This window comes from Panthera onca, chromosome A2 (assembly GCF_046562875.1).
Source record: "Panthera onca isolate mPanOnc1 chromosome A2, mPanOnc1 haplotype 2, whole genome shotgun sequence".
In the NCBI taxonomy this organism is placed as follows: Eukaryota; Metazoa; Chordata; class Mammalia; order Carnivora; family Felidae; genus Panthera; species Panthera onca.
The window spans coordinates 109404361-109417304 of NC_138340.1; the positions used below are offsets into that span (position 1 = coordinate 109404361).

Genomic DNA, 12944 nt, shown 5'->3' on the forward strand with positions numbered 1-12944 from the left:
GGCCAGTGATTTGCAACTACTGAGGGGACATTTGCAAATGTGTGAAAGTGTTTGGGTTGCTATAAAGACTTGGTAGTGGAGGCATGCATGCCACCTACTTTGCAGGGGGAATCAGTACAATGAAAATTCGCCCTACCCAGTGTGCTATCAGTGCCTTTCATTGAGAAACACTGTGTAAGCGAGCCTACTTTAGGACAAAGTGTGTACTTTCATCCATTTTGAGGTATAGCCACATTTTAATTCCTCCTTCTGAGAAATCTTTCCATTTTGGTACGCAGGCTCTAATTACTACCAGGCTCCCTTTTGATCTGTATTGCTGCTTTAGTTTTTTGTTGTTACTATTTGTAAAGATCTCACATCATCACTGTGGATCATTCAAATCCAAGCATAAGAACTATATGTATTGTGTTCAAATCCCATTACCTAGAGAAAACTGTTATTAATATTTTGGTTAATTCCATTCTAGAAATCTATTTACCTACATATGCTAATTTTTGAGAATGGGATGATATTATACAAATAAGGTACTCTGTATGACTGTTTTGTATTTATTCAGCAATCTGTTGTTGCCTTTCATACCTATGAGTGTTACCTTGAATGATTTCGAAAAGAACCAAAATCATACTGATTTTGAATCATATTTAATTTGTTCCTAGTTTCATTGTAAGCACAATATATAATCAGTATCTGTATACACATAGCTTTGTACCTTTATCTAATTATGTCTTTATATATTTAGCAAGGGATAAATGAATTGAAGAATAGAGATATCTATGTCTATCTTTGTCTACCTGTCTATCAGAGAGACACCAGCCCTCAAAAAGAAGATTCTAATTAACATTGTATCGAAAATGGTGTTCTGTTTATCTACACCTTTAGCAACATTAGGTACTCTTATGCTTTTCAGTTTTTTAGGTGTTTGCCAATTAGGTAAGTGATATTTACCTTCAAAATTTCTAAATTAATAGTGAAGTTGAATATTTTCTGATGCAATGATTGGCTTTTGTATTTCATGAATTACGATATACTTTCATTGGTGCACTGCTAAATTCTATGCAAGTCTTCAATGAGTTTTGGTACTTGCCAAAGTCACATGTGACTGTATAAGTCAATCCTATAGACCTTTTTCAGTTCTTCGTGCCCTCCTGGCAGTACTGCTGACCCTCCTATCATTCTTGAAATGTTTACTTTCTTCCCCTACATGAGACCATGTGTTTCTCTGAATGCCTCTTACCTGACTCTTGGGTTTCCATATTACTGCCCCCATATATCTGTTAAATTATCTGTATACTTTGCTTTGATGATCTCAAAGCGTCATTGACCATCTATATAAGGATGATCAGCAAATTTATATCTGTAGCTCAGATTTCATTCCTTCACTCTACCTCCATACATCTAAGAAGGTAAGGCCAAAGGTATGGTAAGACTTAGGAGCACAGCCAGTACAACCCCCAGGTACCTACCGAGGCCAGACCTTTGATACAATGAATAAACCCAGCCAGGCACATTCTTTTTATATAAATACTTTGTTTACTTATTGAGTATGGGAATTTTCTTAACACCTACCCCAAAATTTACCTTCTTCCATTGTTCTTAAAACAATAGTCATCTTGGTTTTTCAGTTGTGTTTTTTGAAGAGTAGATACAAGAAATATTTTTCTTTTCTTTTAACTTACATTTTGAGGAAAATAGCAGGCTCACCAAAATTTTAGAAAGGGTAATTAATTCTTTGTCCCAATATCAGAGGGAAAAAATTTTAATGCAAGCTGTAGCAATATTATTCATGTATAACATGTTTTGTATAAGAATACAATTTTTAAAACTTACCTCTAAAAGAAAAGACTATAGATTTAATTTCAATTATATAACTAACTTCTGTCAGATAGGAGTCATTAGCCTAGAGTTTTTAGAAGATTATCATCTTAATAAAATTTTGTTCCAGGTGGTTGTTTTCATTACAGAGGGCTAATTAAATCTTATGCATAAATTAATTGCCTGAAAATAGATTCCTGAAGGAGCTCACTTTTCTAAAAAGTAATTTGCTTATGAAATGGTATGCTGGAATCTGAAAAAGTTTGGCTAGGTGTAGCACTTTTCATCCAAAGATCTGAAATCACGAGTTAAATAAAGGCAGTTACATAAATGCATAAAGGAAGTAGCTGGTACAAGTGTATATTCTCCAAATATGTGTTGAGTATATGGAAGACATTAGTCTAACTTGGCTTATTCAAACCTTCTAGAATCCTACCCTAATTATAATGAAGTACAATCAGAAAACAAAAAATACCTAGTATGGATTCTGTTCTTCTCATCAGCTAGTGTTTCTAATGGCCATGATTGAAACTTACAGGAGGAGCCTTTGAATGTAGAAAGTTGAGTCATAAGAAAAAAATGCATTCTTTTATGCTAGTACATTTATTCCATGATATTGTATAGGCCAAGGGGGAAAAAGACGATAGAGAATAAAATACACTTTCCTAGCCAACACAGCTGCCTGATGACCAAATGCAAATAGCGAGCAGTCGAAGTGTATACTATTCAACCCTGCATGGATAATTGGGCTAGTGGAGGAGGGAACAGTTTTAATACCTACTCAAGTAGAAACCAACAAGGTCTAAGGGAGCCTGAGTAGCTCAGTCAGGTAAGCATCCGACTCCGGCTCAGGTCATGATCTTGCGGTTCATGGGTTCGAGCCCCATGTTGGGCTCTGTGCTGACAGCTCAGAGCCTGGAGCCCACTTTGGATTCTGTGTCTCCATCTCTCCCGCACTTGCTCTCTCTCTCTCTCTCTCTCTCTCTCTCAAAAATAAACAAACATTAAAAAAAAAGTTAAGAAACTAACAAGATCTACAAGAGCCAGGTTCTGGCCGGTCTCAGTGTTGGTGAAGTGGAGTCTGGCAAAATATTATCAAACCTAAAAAGTGAACTATGTCCTGATGTCAGAAACACCAGGAACTACATTGAGAATAAATGAGTCCAGACTTAGAATGTTAGGAGCCTGGTGAAGTCAAGGATCTAGAACAATAATCTCACACACTATGGTAGTAGTGTGAAATGGAACAACTAGCTTGCATTAGATTAGAAACATAAACATAACAACATATGTATCTACATGTACACCTCATCCTATCAATTTTTATGTGATTTTTAGATTTTACATCCACTTTTACTGTTTTCCTTGAGGTGCAGGAATTCATCTGCTCTGTAAATGTTCCTATCATTTCAGTATTGTCTTAACTGTAATTACCTTTGTCTTTTCAGCCCCTGGAGGAACACGCATAGATGACGGAGACAAGACCAAGATGACCAACCACTGTGTGTTTTCAGCAAATGAAGATCATGAAACCATCCGAAATTATGCTCAGGTAAAGCCCATCACTGAGAGATTGTTGTGCGAGGAGGGAGACATCTGAATAGGATTTAGGGAAACCTTAGGTTCAGAAATTCTACAGGCCACTTTTTCGGTAGAAATGTTAGAAAACTCTTGCACATATGAAAAGATACTCAATTGCATTCTTAGTAAGCAGTGGATATTAAAACTTAGCTAAGGTAGATTTATTTATATATATATATATTTTTTTTTTCTTTTCTTTTCTTTTTTGCCTCTCATCTGTACAGAACACAAGGAATCAGAGGCTCACATAAATTCTGGTGAGAGTATAAATTGGTCCAAACTTCAGGGAGAGCACTTTGGCACTATCTTTCCAAACTAAAACTGCACATTCCCTTTGACTTAGCAACTCCACGTCTAGGACTTCACTCTCAGATGTGCTTGCATATGTGTAGAATGACACATACACATACGATGGGAATTATCAGTGATGCTTGTAATAGTATCAAAGGTTGGAAACAGCATAGAAGTCTATCAGTAGAGTACTCATTAAAATTTTCTAATTCATATTAGATATGAATGTAGCTATTCATAGCTATATTAGCTATATTAGACTATCATGTAGCTATTAACAAGAAAGAGACAAGAAGATATTTGTAATATCTATGAGGGATTCATACCAGGATTAAATAAAAAAAATTGCAAGTCACTAGAGAAGAAGACAAGCTGCCTATTAGGAAGAGACGTAGGCATTTCAAAGAAGAGGAAACACAAGGCTCCCCCAAATCAGATGAAGACATAATCAAACCTACTAGTAATTAGGGAAATGGAAGTAAAATCATGATATCGTTTTGCATTTATTAGATTGGTAAAAAAATAAAATTAGAAGTCTTTAGGCCCTAATGAAGGTCTGGACATTGCAGGACTGTAGAATGGAGCAACCTAGTAAACGTTAACACTATAGAGCTGAACGTACATGCATCATGAGTAGCTGGTTCCTGTTCTATCACTGACTTGTGTTAACAGCCAGTTGTTCTCAGCTAGACTACAAGGGCAAGTACTAGGACTCGAGTGATCAAATCAAATTTATTGGATCTCAATACCATTTATTCTTTTTCCTTATTGCATACTACTTCCCTGCCTGGGCCACTATTTCCTATAAAGGGCAGCACTGTAATCTTTACTCTTGTACCCCATCTTGATCACATTAGGGGATAATCTAAACTAAAAGTTTTAGATGACAGTGTATTATGTGTATAGAAGAAAAAGGAATTAGGGGCACCTAAGTGGCTCAGTCAATTAAGCATCTGACTTTGGCTCAGGTCATGATCTCGCCTTTCGTGAGTTCGAGCCCCCACGTTGGGCTCTGTGCAGACAGCTCAGAGCCTGGAGCCTGCTTCAAATTCTGTGTCTCCCTGTCTCTCAGTCCTTCCCCCACTCACACACTCTCCCTCTCAACAATAAATAAACATTAAAAAAAAAGAGAGAGAAAGGAATTAGATTCAGAAATCGTTTTCAATTATAAAAATAATCAATATTTATAAAAATCTCTATTTAAATAAGAACACTTATTATTCTATTCAGGCTACCTTGACAAAATACCATAGACTGGGATTTCTATAAAACAATAGAATTTCATTATTCACAGTTCAAAAGGCTGGGAAGTGTACATTTAAGATGCCAGCCAATTGGGTTCCTGGTATAGTCTCTCTTATGGCTCTTATAAGGCCATCCGTTCTATCAGGTTAGGGCCCTACCCTTATGACCTCATTTAACCACCTCCTAAAGTCTCTACTTGCAAATATAGTCACATTGGAAGTTAAGTGTTCAACATTTGAATTTAGTGGGAATACAAACATTCATTTCACTTAAATAAACAGCCTAGAATTCCACTGACACACTTACAAACCCTGTTTGTGGGTTCTAACTAGATGGGGTGGAGGGGAGGCAGTAATCCTTTATTACTATGAAGTTATACCAAGTTTTGCTTGTCTTCTAAAGACGTCTTTGTGTCCACCCAGAGTACAATGTGTCTGAGGTCTTCTCTCTCCATCGTATCCATGGTCTCTGTGATTATATGTCACCCCCTTCATTTCCTATTGCCTTTCTCTGCATCTCACAGGTTTAACATTATTGTGTTTTTATCAGCGTTATTTTTGGTTTCTCACATGTTATACTTCTGTTTGAATTTCTTTTATTGTTATGTACACATTTCTCCCCTTGTTATAACTCCTTTGAAATGCTTACAGTTCTTTTACAGTTATCTTTTTACTTAGGGCCATGTTGTGATTATGGTGAGTTTCTACACCTCCTATTGTCTTTTAAACTTGTTCACATAATATTGAGTGCTTCTGTTTTATGTTTAGGTCTTCAATAAACTCATCAGGAGATATAAGTATTTGGAAAAAGCATTTGAGGATGAAATGAAGAAGGTAAAAATTCAAATGTAATGCCTTACCTGTTTAAAGTAATGAAATGGAGGGGGATGAAAATAGTTCATTTACACCGATAGTGCAGAAGTGCCAGGGACATAGTAAGTTTTTTAAAAATGTTTGTTGAATGAATGAGTACAACAGGTCATTAGCTAATTGCTATAGGGGAAAATACACGATTAGCCTAGATTTTGTTCATTCATCTTTATGTAAGACCACATACTTTGCTCTATAGGAGTGGTTTTATAGCATCTGATCCTTGACCTTGCAGAGCTTAAAAATAAAAACTAGAGTTTCCAAATATGCAAGAAAAATAAATATATCAAGGGGGAAATCTAGATGTGGTGATTTAAGCAATTAAAGCATGTGAAGGAGTATATGGCACAACAGCTAATACCCAGTAAAATTCTTTAATTTTCACAAATACAGTCTGGCAAAGAGGATAAAAGCACATCTTGGGAGATAATCTGTGGGTGTAAGTCTCAGTGGTGTTTCTCACTGTAAAATAGCTGCGGTAAGATGCCATACCTTAGGATTGCTGTAGGAATCAATGAGATCACATATAAGGTACTGAATAGAGTAAGTGGCCTCTAGTAAGTAGCAAAATAAATAGTAGCACCTCATTAAAGAAGACCTCCTTTCTGTCATTGCAACATGTTCCCTCTTGAAATTTGTAACTCTTGTGTGTGTGTGTATGTAGCACTCACTACATTAACTTGTTACAGATTTGCATGTTGCTTGATCATTATTTCCAATTTTAGATATCTGCTAAATTATAAACCAAGGGAATAAAGGAACCATAGCATCTACTTTACTACTTATTCGCTTCCCCATGTTCAATGCAGATCCATACATCATGAACATTTGACAGTAAAATCCCTTTTTAAAACAATTTGCATTCTCTATGACTCCATTTTCCCATTTCTTAAGAATAGTTCAGCATGGATACATAAAACTATATGTATAAAGATGTTTATCACAGCTTGGAGAAATAAGCTAAGTGTGCATTAATGGGAGACTGATTAATTAGATTCTGGTCTGTCCTTACCGTGGAATACTGTACAGTCATGTAAACAATGGAGTGTAACCACATGAATTGATTGGGGAAAATGTCCATGATAAATCGTTACGTGAAATAGGTGCGGAGCAGCCATTTGGTAGTTTAACTTCAGGCAAATTAGTTCATTTCTATCTGCCTCAGTTTACTTTTCTGTAAAGTGAAGATCAAGGCTGGTGTAAATTTCAGTACACAGAAAGTATTCAGAAAAATAGCTGGTACCCTTGACAAGTTTCAGCTGTCATCAATGAATAATTCAGTAAAAACAATACACGTTCACGCATATAGTTATGTATATAATATATAGAGGTATATAAGTACATTTAAAAATCGGGAAGGACACATCAAATAGTTATTAATGAACACAATAACAGTTATTAATTCTAAGGAAGCGGGATTAGAGAGGAAATCACATTTTTATATTATTCTGTAGTGATAGATACTATTCTACTAGCATGTATTACTTTTATAAATATGAAAAAAAACTTAAATGGAAAAAAATGTCCATTACATTGCTAGGTGTCTAGAAAATAACAAGCACCTGATTAAACAGAGGAATTGATATAACAGGGAGGGAGAATGTAAAGCCTTTAAATGACATTTTACCACTTTTGTCTCATAATACCACTTATGCTTTTCTTAGCTCATTTGTAACTTGAAAATTTCCTTACTATTTTATTCACGTGATGTATATGTATGCTTCAAGAATGATTTATTTTTCATAGTATATCCATTTTAAAAGGAATATTCTGAAGTACAGGCAGCATCTGATTTTAATGTTGATTAACATAATTGATGAATGAGAATATGAATTTAAGAAAAAGATGTAACTTTTGCACTATTTTAATGAATGAGAGTATATTGATGGGCTTAAAAAGTAGTGTTTAATATTTTATTTTGGGAGCCATTTTTCATTGTTCACTTGAATCTGAATCATCTTTTCAATCAGAGGGAAAGGCCAGATTGATACAAAGTGTCTATGATTTTGTCAGTTCTTTTACTGTGTCCCATTCCTGGTATTCCCTGGAGCTTTACACACTGATACTCTCATTCCCTCCATGTTTTTTTATGAACTTTGAAGGTGGCTTTGTTTTTAATTCACTGACACTTTAATAGGCATAACCTGGGAGTGAAATGGACTAGTTTGATTCCAGTTCTGCCACTTACTCATTACTCATAATACAAATATTTAGACTCACATAACTTCTCTGTAATGTAATAATCCTTTAACTGTCAAGGACAGTAAGTTAATATTGCCCTACCCACTGTACAGAGTTAATGGCATTTCATTGGTGCAAAGTAATGAGAAAGTGAGCAAGGCCCCAGTAGTGATATTGAGCCCCGGGGATCTGAGTAACATGCCTAAGAACTGATGAACTAGAGAAATTAGCCTGGAATAGAGTCAGAGGAATGCAGGGGTGGGGGGGGGGGAGGGGGGGTAGCCTTAAGAAAGAGGAGGGTACTCCACATGACTGAGAACTCATAGAATGAAAAATGGGAAATGGGGTATAATCACCTTTGCTTTGGTTCTCCTTTAACCATCCTGAGGTTGCTACTTTCTCAATTGCCCCCTCTGAAATTGCTCTTTCCAACTCGCATCAGAGGGCTTTTCTTTCTTAAGAGGCTTTGTCATATCCTCCATTACCTCATCACCAGGGCTGCTAAGACTACATGCTCTAAGAAATACTGAGTTTGAATCTTGTTATTTTAGAAAGAGCAGCAGAAACTTAGAAAACCCCTTTCTCATGCAACAGTCTTGTTTTAAAGAATATTATATGCTCTGAACTCAGAAAAATATATGCTGATGTCAAAGCTTAGTGACTTTCCCTGTTTTTTTGTGTGTGGTACGATGTAACAAACCCCAAGAAAATGGGTAGCTATAGTATGGGGACAAGGGCATCCCAACACTGAAAAATATGAAGGACAATAATATATTTCAGTAAATGTTCTGCTCATTATGTAAAACTTACCCTTTCTTCTGTACAAAGTCCAATGTAAATTTTTTATATAACCTATTCACACCATTCTCCATATGTCTCTTTTTGTTCCCGTGGATGTTATCTATAGCTACGCGTAAGTGAACTTGGAAGCAAGGAACTGTGCCTGAGAAAGTCACTTTCCTTAGCATCCAGTTTATAAGTGAGCACACGCATGTGTTTCTGATGGGTAATACTTGCGCTGTGCGTACGACCGACTCGTTGTCTGCCATTCAGCCATGCATGTACCTTGTCTGTTATTTTCCTACCTTAGTCCTTTGCTTTATAGACCTGGTTTCTTTTGTTTGACCCACAGCTTCTCCTCTTCCTTAAAGCCTTTTCCGAAACAGAGCAGACAAAGTTGGCGATGCTGTCGGGGATCCTGCTGGGCAACGGCACCCTTCCCGCCACCATCCTCACCAGTCTGTTCACCGACAGCTTAGTCAAAGAAGGTAATGACGCTTGCGTTTTCTTACCTGTCATGTGTCAAAAGACAAGTAAAGCCACAGGTGATTAGAAAAGTACCGGCAACTCCTCTTAGTGTTCTCTTCTACCCACCCATCATCTGTATGAGCGAATGTGTGTATATCTCTAAACAATAAGAATCGTACATGTTTACTGGAGGAAACTGGAAGAAAAAATATGCACACTTGTACAAAGACAAAAACTATTAGTGAACTGAATTTCATTCAGGGTGTAAGGCTTAATGCCTGGATCAAATACCCTGAAGTGGATGTCGTCCAAACTGTTTCTCTCAATGTAGTTGCCACTGGCATATTTTGTTGGGAGAATGCTTCATTGTACTTTGTGGGGCATTTAAACTGCCAGGCTCTAGCACCCACCTCTATTTAGTGTAATGAAAAAAGGCCCCTTCATGTTCCCAAATGCCCCCCCACCAGACTGTTATTTCGCTGGTTAGGACCGTTCTTCTAAACCGTTACCTCTCAAAGTCTTGTGTTCGATGTTCATTTTGATCCCATTTTTAAGATATTCATTATCTCAGTTTTAGAAAGAAGTCCAGATGGTGGCATCGAAGTCTTGCTTTAATTTTAAGGCAGTAAGAGTTTGATAGGCGTATATACAATCACTTGGTTATGGAATAAAACAAAAGTGGGCTCTTGGAGGAGGATAATGATATTCGAGTTATAATGCAACACAAAACAAAGAGTTATTTTTTCCTTAAAAATAAAAGAGCTTTTGTGAACACATCTGTTTCTTCTTAGAACTTAGTTTCTCTCCTACAAATGTTGAAGTCCCAGCCTCGTTCATGCCTGCAGTGAAATGGATTGTAGTTTTCTTGTAGCTGAGAAAAGAATAGTAAATTGCGAGTCGAGTGATCTTAGAGATTTTCTATAGTTTTGGGCTTAATATAGCTCAGATTTATGACAGTTCAGATTCTGTAATTTATGTGAGCCATTTTACCCTCAGAAAAACACAAGATAACATGTAAACAGTAAATGTTAATTATGTTAGATTTCCCTAGCCTTCATAACAGAAAATAATTGTCTTTCTGGTTGTATTAAAATCCTAAGTGATTTCTACAAATTCCTCAAATAATTTGATGGACAATGATGAAGCAAATATAAAATATTAATGATTATAAAATTTAGATAGTGGGTGTAAGTAACTAACAGTGTTTACAGTTCGAAACACCTGTTTTATTGTCCTAGCCATAGTGGGTTTTTGGGGTTTTTTTTGTGGGGTGTGTGTGTGTGTTTGTTGTGTGTGTGTGTGTGTGTGTGTGTGTGTGTGTGTGTGTTTTGTTTTGTTTTGTTTTACTCGTTCCTCTGCTCATTCAAGTGAAGAAATTTGGGCAAAGTTTGTGTTTGTATAAATGATACATTGATTGAATGCTCTTACTTGGAACTAACTATAAGATGGAACTCAAATTGCTGTATAAGAAATTTTGTTCCATATAAGAACCTTTATTTCTTATGTCCAAAACAATAATATTCACGTCTTGGATATTTTCTCCTGTTATTTCTCACTACCAATCATAGCATTATCAACTTTATTCCAAGTATGGTTTCCCTGGTCATTATACGATGTCTGCTGGTACAGTTATGGGACATCCTTTCTTGTTTAGATTCAGTGGGAGAGTACTTCTCAACATAGAATAATTTATCATGCCTTCAGCTGATTGGCCACCATAGGCCACATGACTAGTTTTGGCCCAGTAGCAGTTGCCAGGGAGGCACCCTGGGCAGATGGGCTTAAAGCGAGGACTCTCGACTAATCATTGCAGAAGGAAATGGTACCAGGACTTAGACTTGAAGTCACCTGGCCTATGCAAAATAGAAATTCTCTTAGGAAAAAAAGGGGGTGTGAGGGATTGAGGCTGCAACAGTGAAGACTTCAGAAAAAATCAGTTCAATATTTCAGCTGCATTTTAACTTGGAAATTTAATAAATGTAACATTAACTTGGAAATTTGTAGTGTTCACAGAGGAACTGTCTTCTAGCTATCTAATTACTTATATTTGGAAATAAATCCTAATGTCAATATGGATATGTAATTGAGTGGTTTTCTGATTAACATTAGCTCTTTTAGTAATCTCTTTTAAAATATCTAGAAAAGACTTCAGTTTGAAACAGCATCTGTATTTTTATAGCTTGACTCATGAGGGTTTTTTTTGATTTTTTAATTTTTTTTAACATTTATTCATTTTTGAGAGTGAAAGAGACAGAGCATGAGCAGGGGAGGGGCAGAGAGAGAAGGAGACACAGAATCAGAAGCAGGCTCCAGGCTCTGAGCTGTCAGCCCAGAGCCCAACGCGGGGCTTGAACTCACGGACTATGAGATCATGACCTGAGCCGAAGTCGGACACCCAACCGACTGAGCTACCCAGGCACCCCATCATGAGTTTTTTTTTTTTTTTTTAATGCTTTTTACAAGAAATAAACTTACAAAGTAAATATTGCCTGTGCATCTATAGCTTTATTTATATCTTTCACTATTAATGCATTTTGCCTAGTATCATTTATCAGCATGTTAATTAATGTGCTGCCATTTCATTTTTATGTCTCAAGATTTAGTTGTTATACCTCAGGATCACTGTTATAGACATGAAATACTGGTGAACCACAGGTGAAAGAGAAGCAAAAACAAAACAAACAAAAAAACTAGAGAATATTGGGCTTTCAATCTGTTTTGAACCAAGGTAAAAATAAAGACACGGTTATTCCAGGTTGGAATTAGGGAGTCTCACTTTGAAAAATGTTTTAACTGTTTTTCCTTTTCTTTTGAGTAATGGAAACAGAACTGTGCCTAAAGAGCTATCCATTTTTCCTCTGTACCAAATCACGTCTTTGAGCAGCAGACTCCTTTTAGGAAACCTAGTGAGCAGCTTGCCCCTGTCTGTCAATTACCGGTGTTTTTGCTCATTAAAAGAATTCAACTCTCACTGTTTCTTTTTCTGTTTTTTTAAACAGGCATTGCAGCCTCGTTTGCGGTCAAGCTTTTTAAAGCATGGATGGCAGAAAAAGATGCCAACTCTGTTACCTCTTCTTTGAGAAAAGCCAACTTAGATAAGAGGCTGCTTGTAAGTATTGTCTGGATAAGGGGTTGATGTTTCTGTCGTGGCTTTGGCAATGCAAGACTGAAGTGCTTGGGTCTGTGTTAAATCAGAGCATGGTCCCTTTTATTTCTGTATTACTGGCAGAGGGAAATTAATTCCATTTTAACATTTATCATATAAATGAATGGAATCAGAAAATTAAAGAGTCATAGGGTCTATTGTGATTTTCGGATCTGGATATTTGTTGAGATTATGTTAACATTGATCAGAATTAACCTTTTTTTTTTTTTTTTTTTTGTAACTAGTAAGTATGCAGATTTAACGTTGCAATATGATAAAGTGCCATCAGTCTAATTAAACATTTCTGATGTGTTAGTTTGGAGATGGGTGACACCAATCTCACATACTTATTAATGTGTTAACAGAATAAGAGTTTAAACAGAATTCCTTGTTTATACCAAGACACCGTGGAAATGACTTAGCTATTTAAGAAAGCAAACAAATTTGTTATGGTTGATTTGAAGCTCCCACTATCATAGTTGCTTGATTATGTTTTTTATTTCTCTTTCTTTGTGGTTTTCAAAAACAAATGAAGAGAAATATTTTGTTCTTAATATTTCTATCCACTCCCT

At 36.2% G+C, this 12944-nt stretch overlaps 1 protein-coding gene across 3 annotated transcripts in view; it reads left to right on the forward strand.

Annotated features, from left to right (window-relative positions):
- BZW2 (basic leucine zipper and W2 domains 2) overlaps nucleotides 1-12944 on the forward strand; it is a 62496-nt gene that overhangs the window by 32322 nt on the left and 17230 nt on the right. For all 3 annotated transcript variants that reach the window (XM_060632605.2, XM_060632604.2, XM_078441663.2), the window contains exons 4-7: nucleotides 3261-3364; nucleotides 5697-5762; nucleotides 9112-9247; nucleotides 12227-12336. In XM_060632605.2, coding sequence (XP_060488588.1) covers nucleotides 3261-3364; nucleotides 5697-5762; nucleotides 9112-9247; nucleotides 12227-12336 — 416 coding nt within the window. The remainder of the gene's footprint in view (nucleotides 1-3260; nucleotides 3365-5696; nucleotides 5763-9111; nucleotides 9248-12226; nucleotides 12337-12944) is intronic.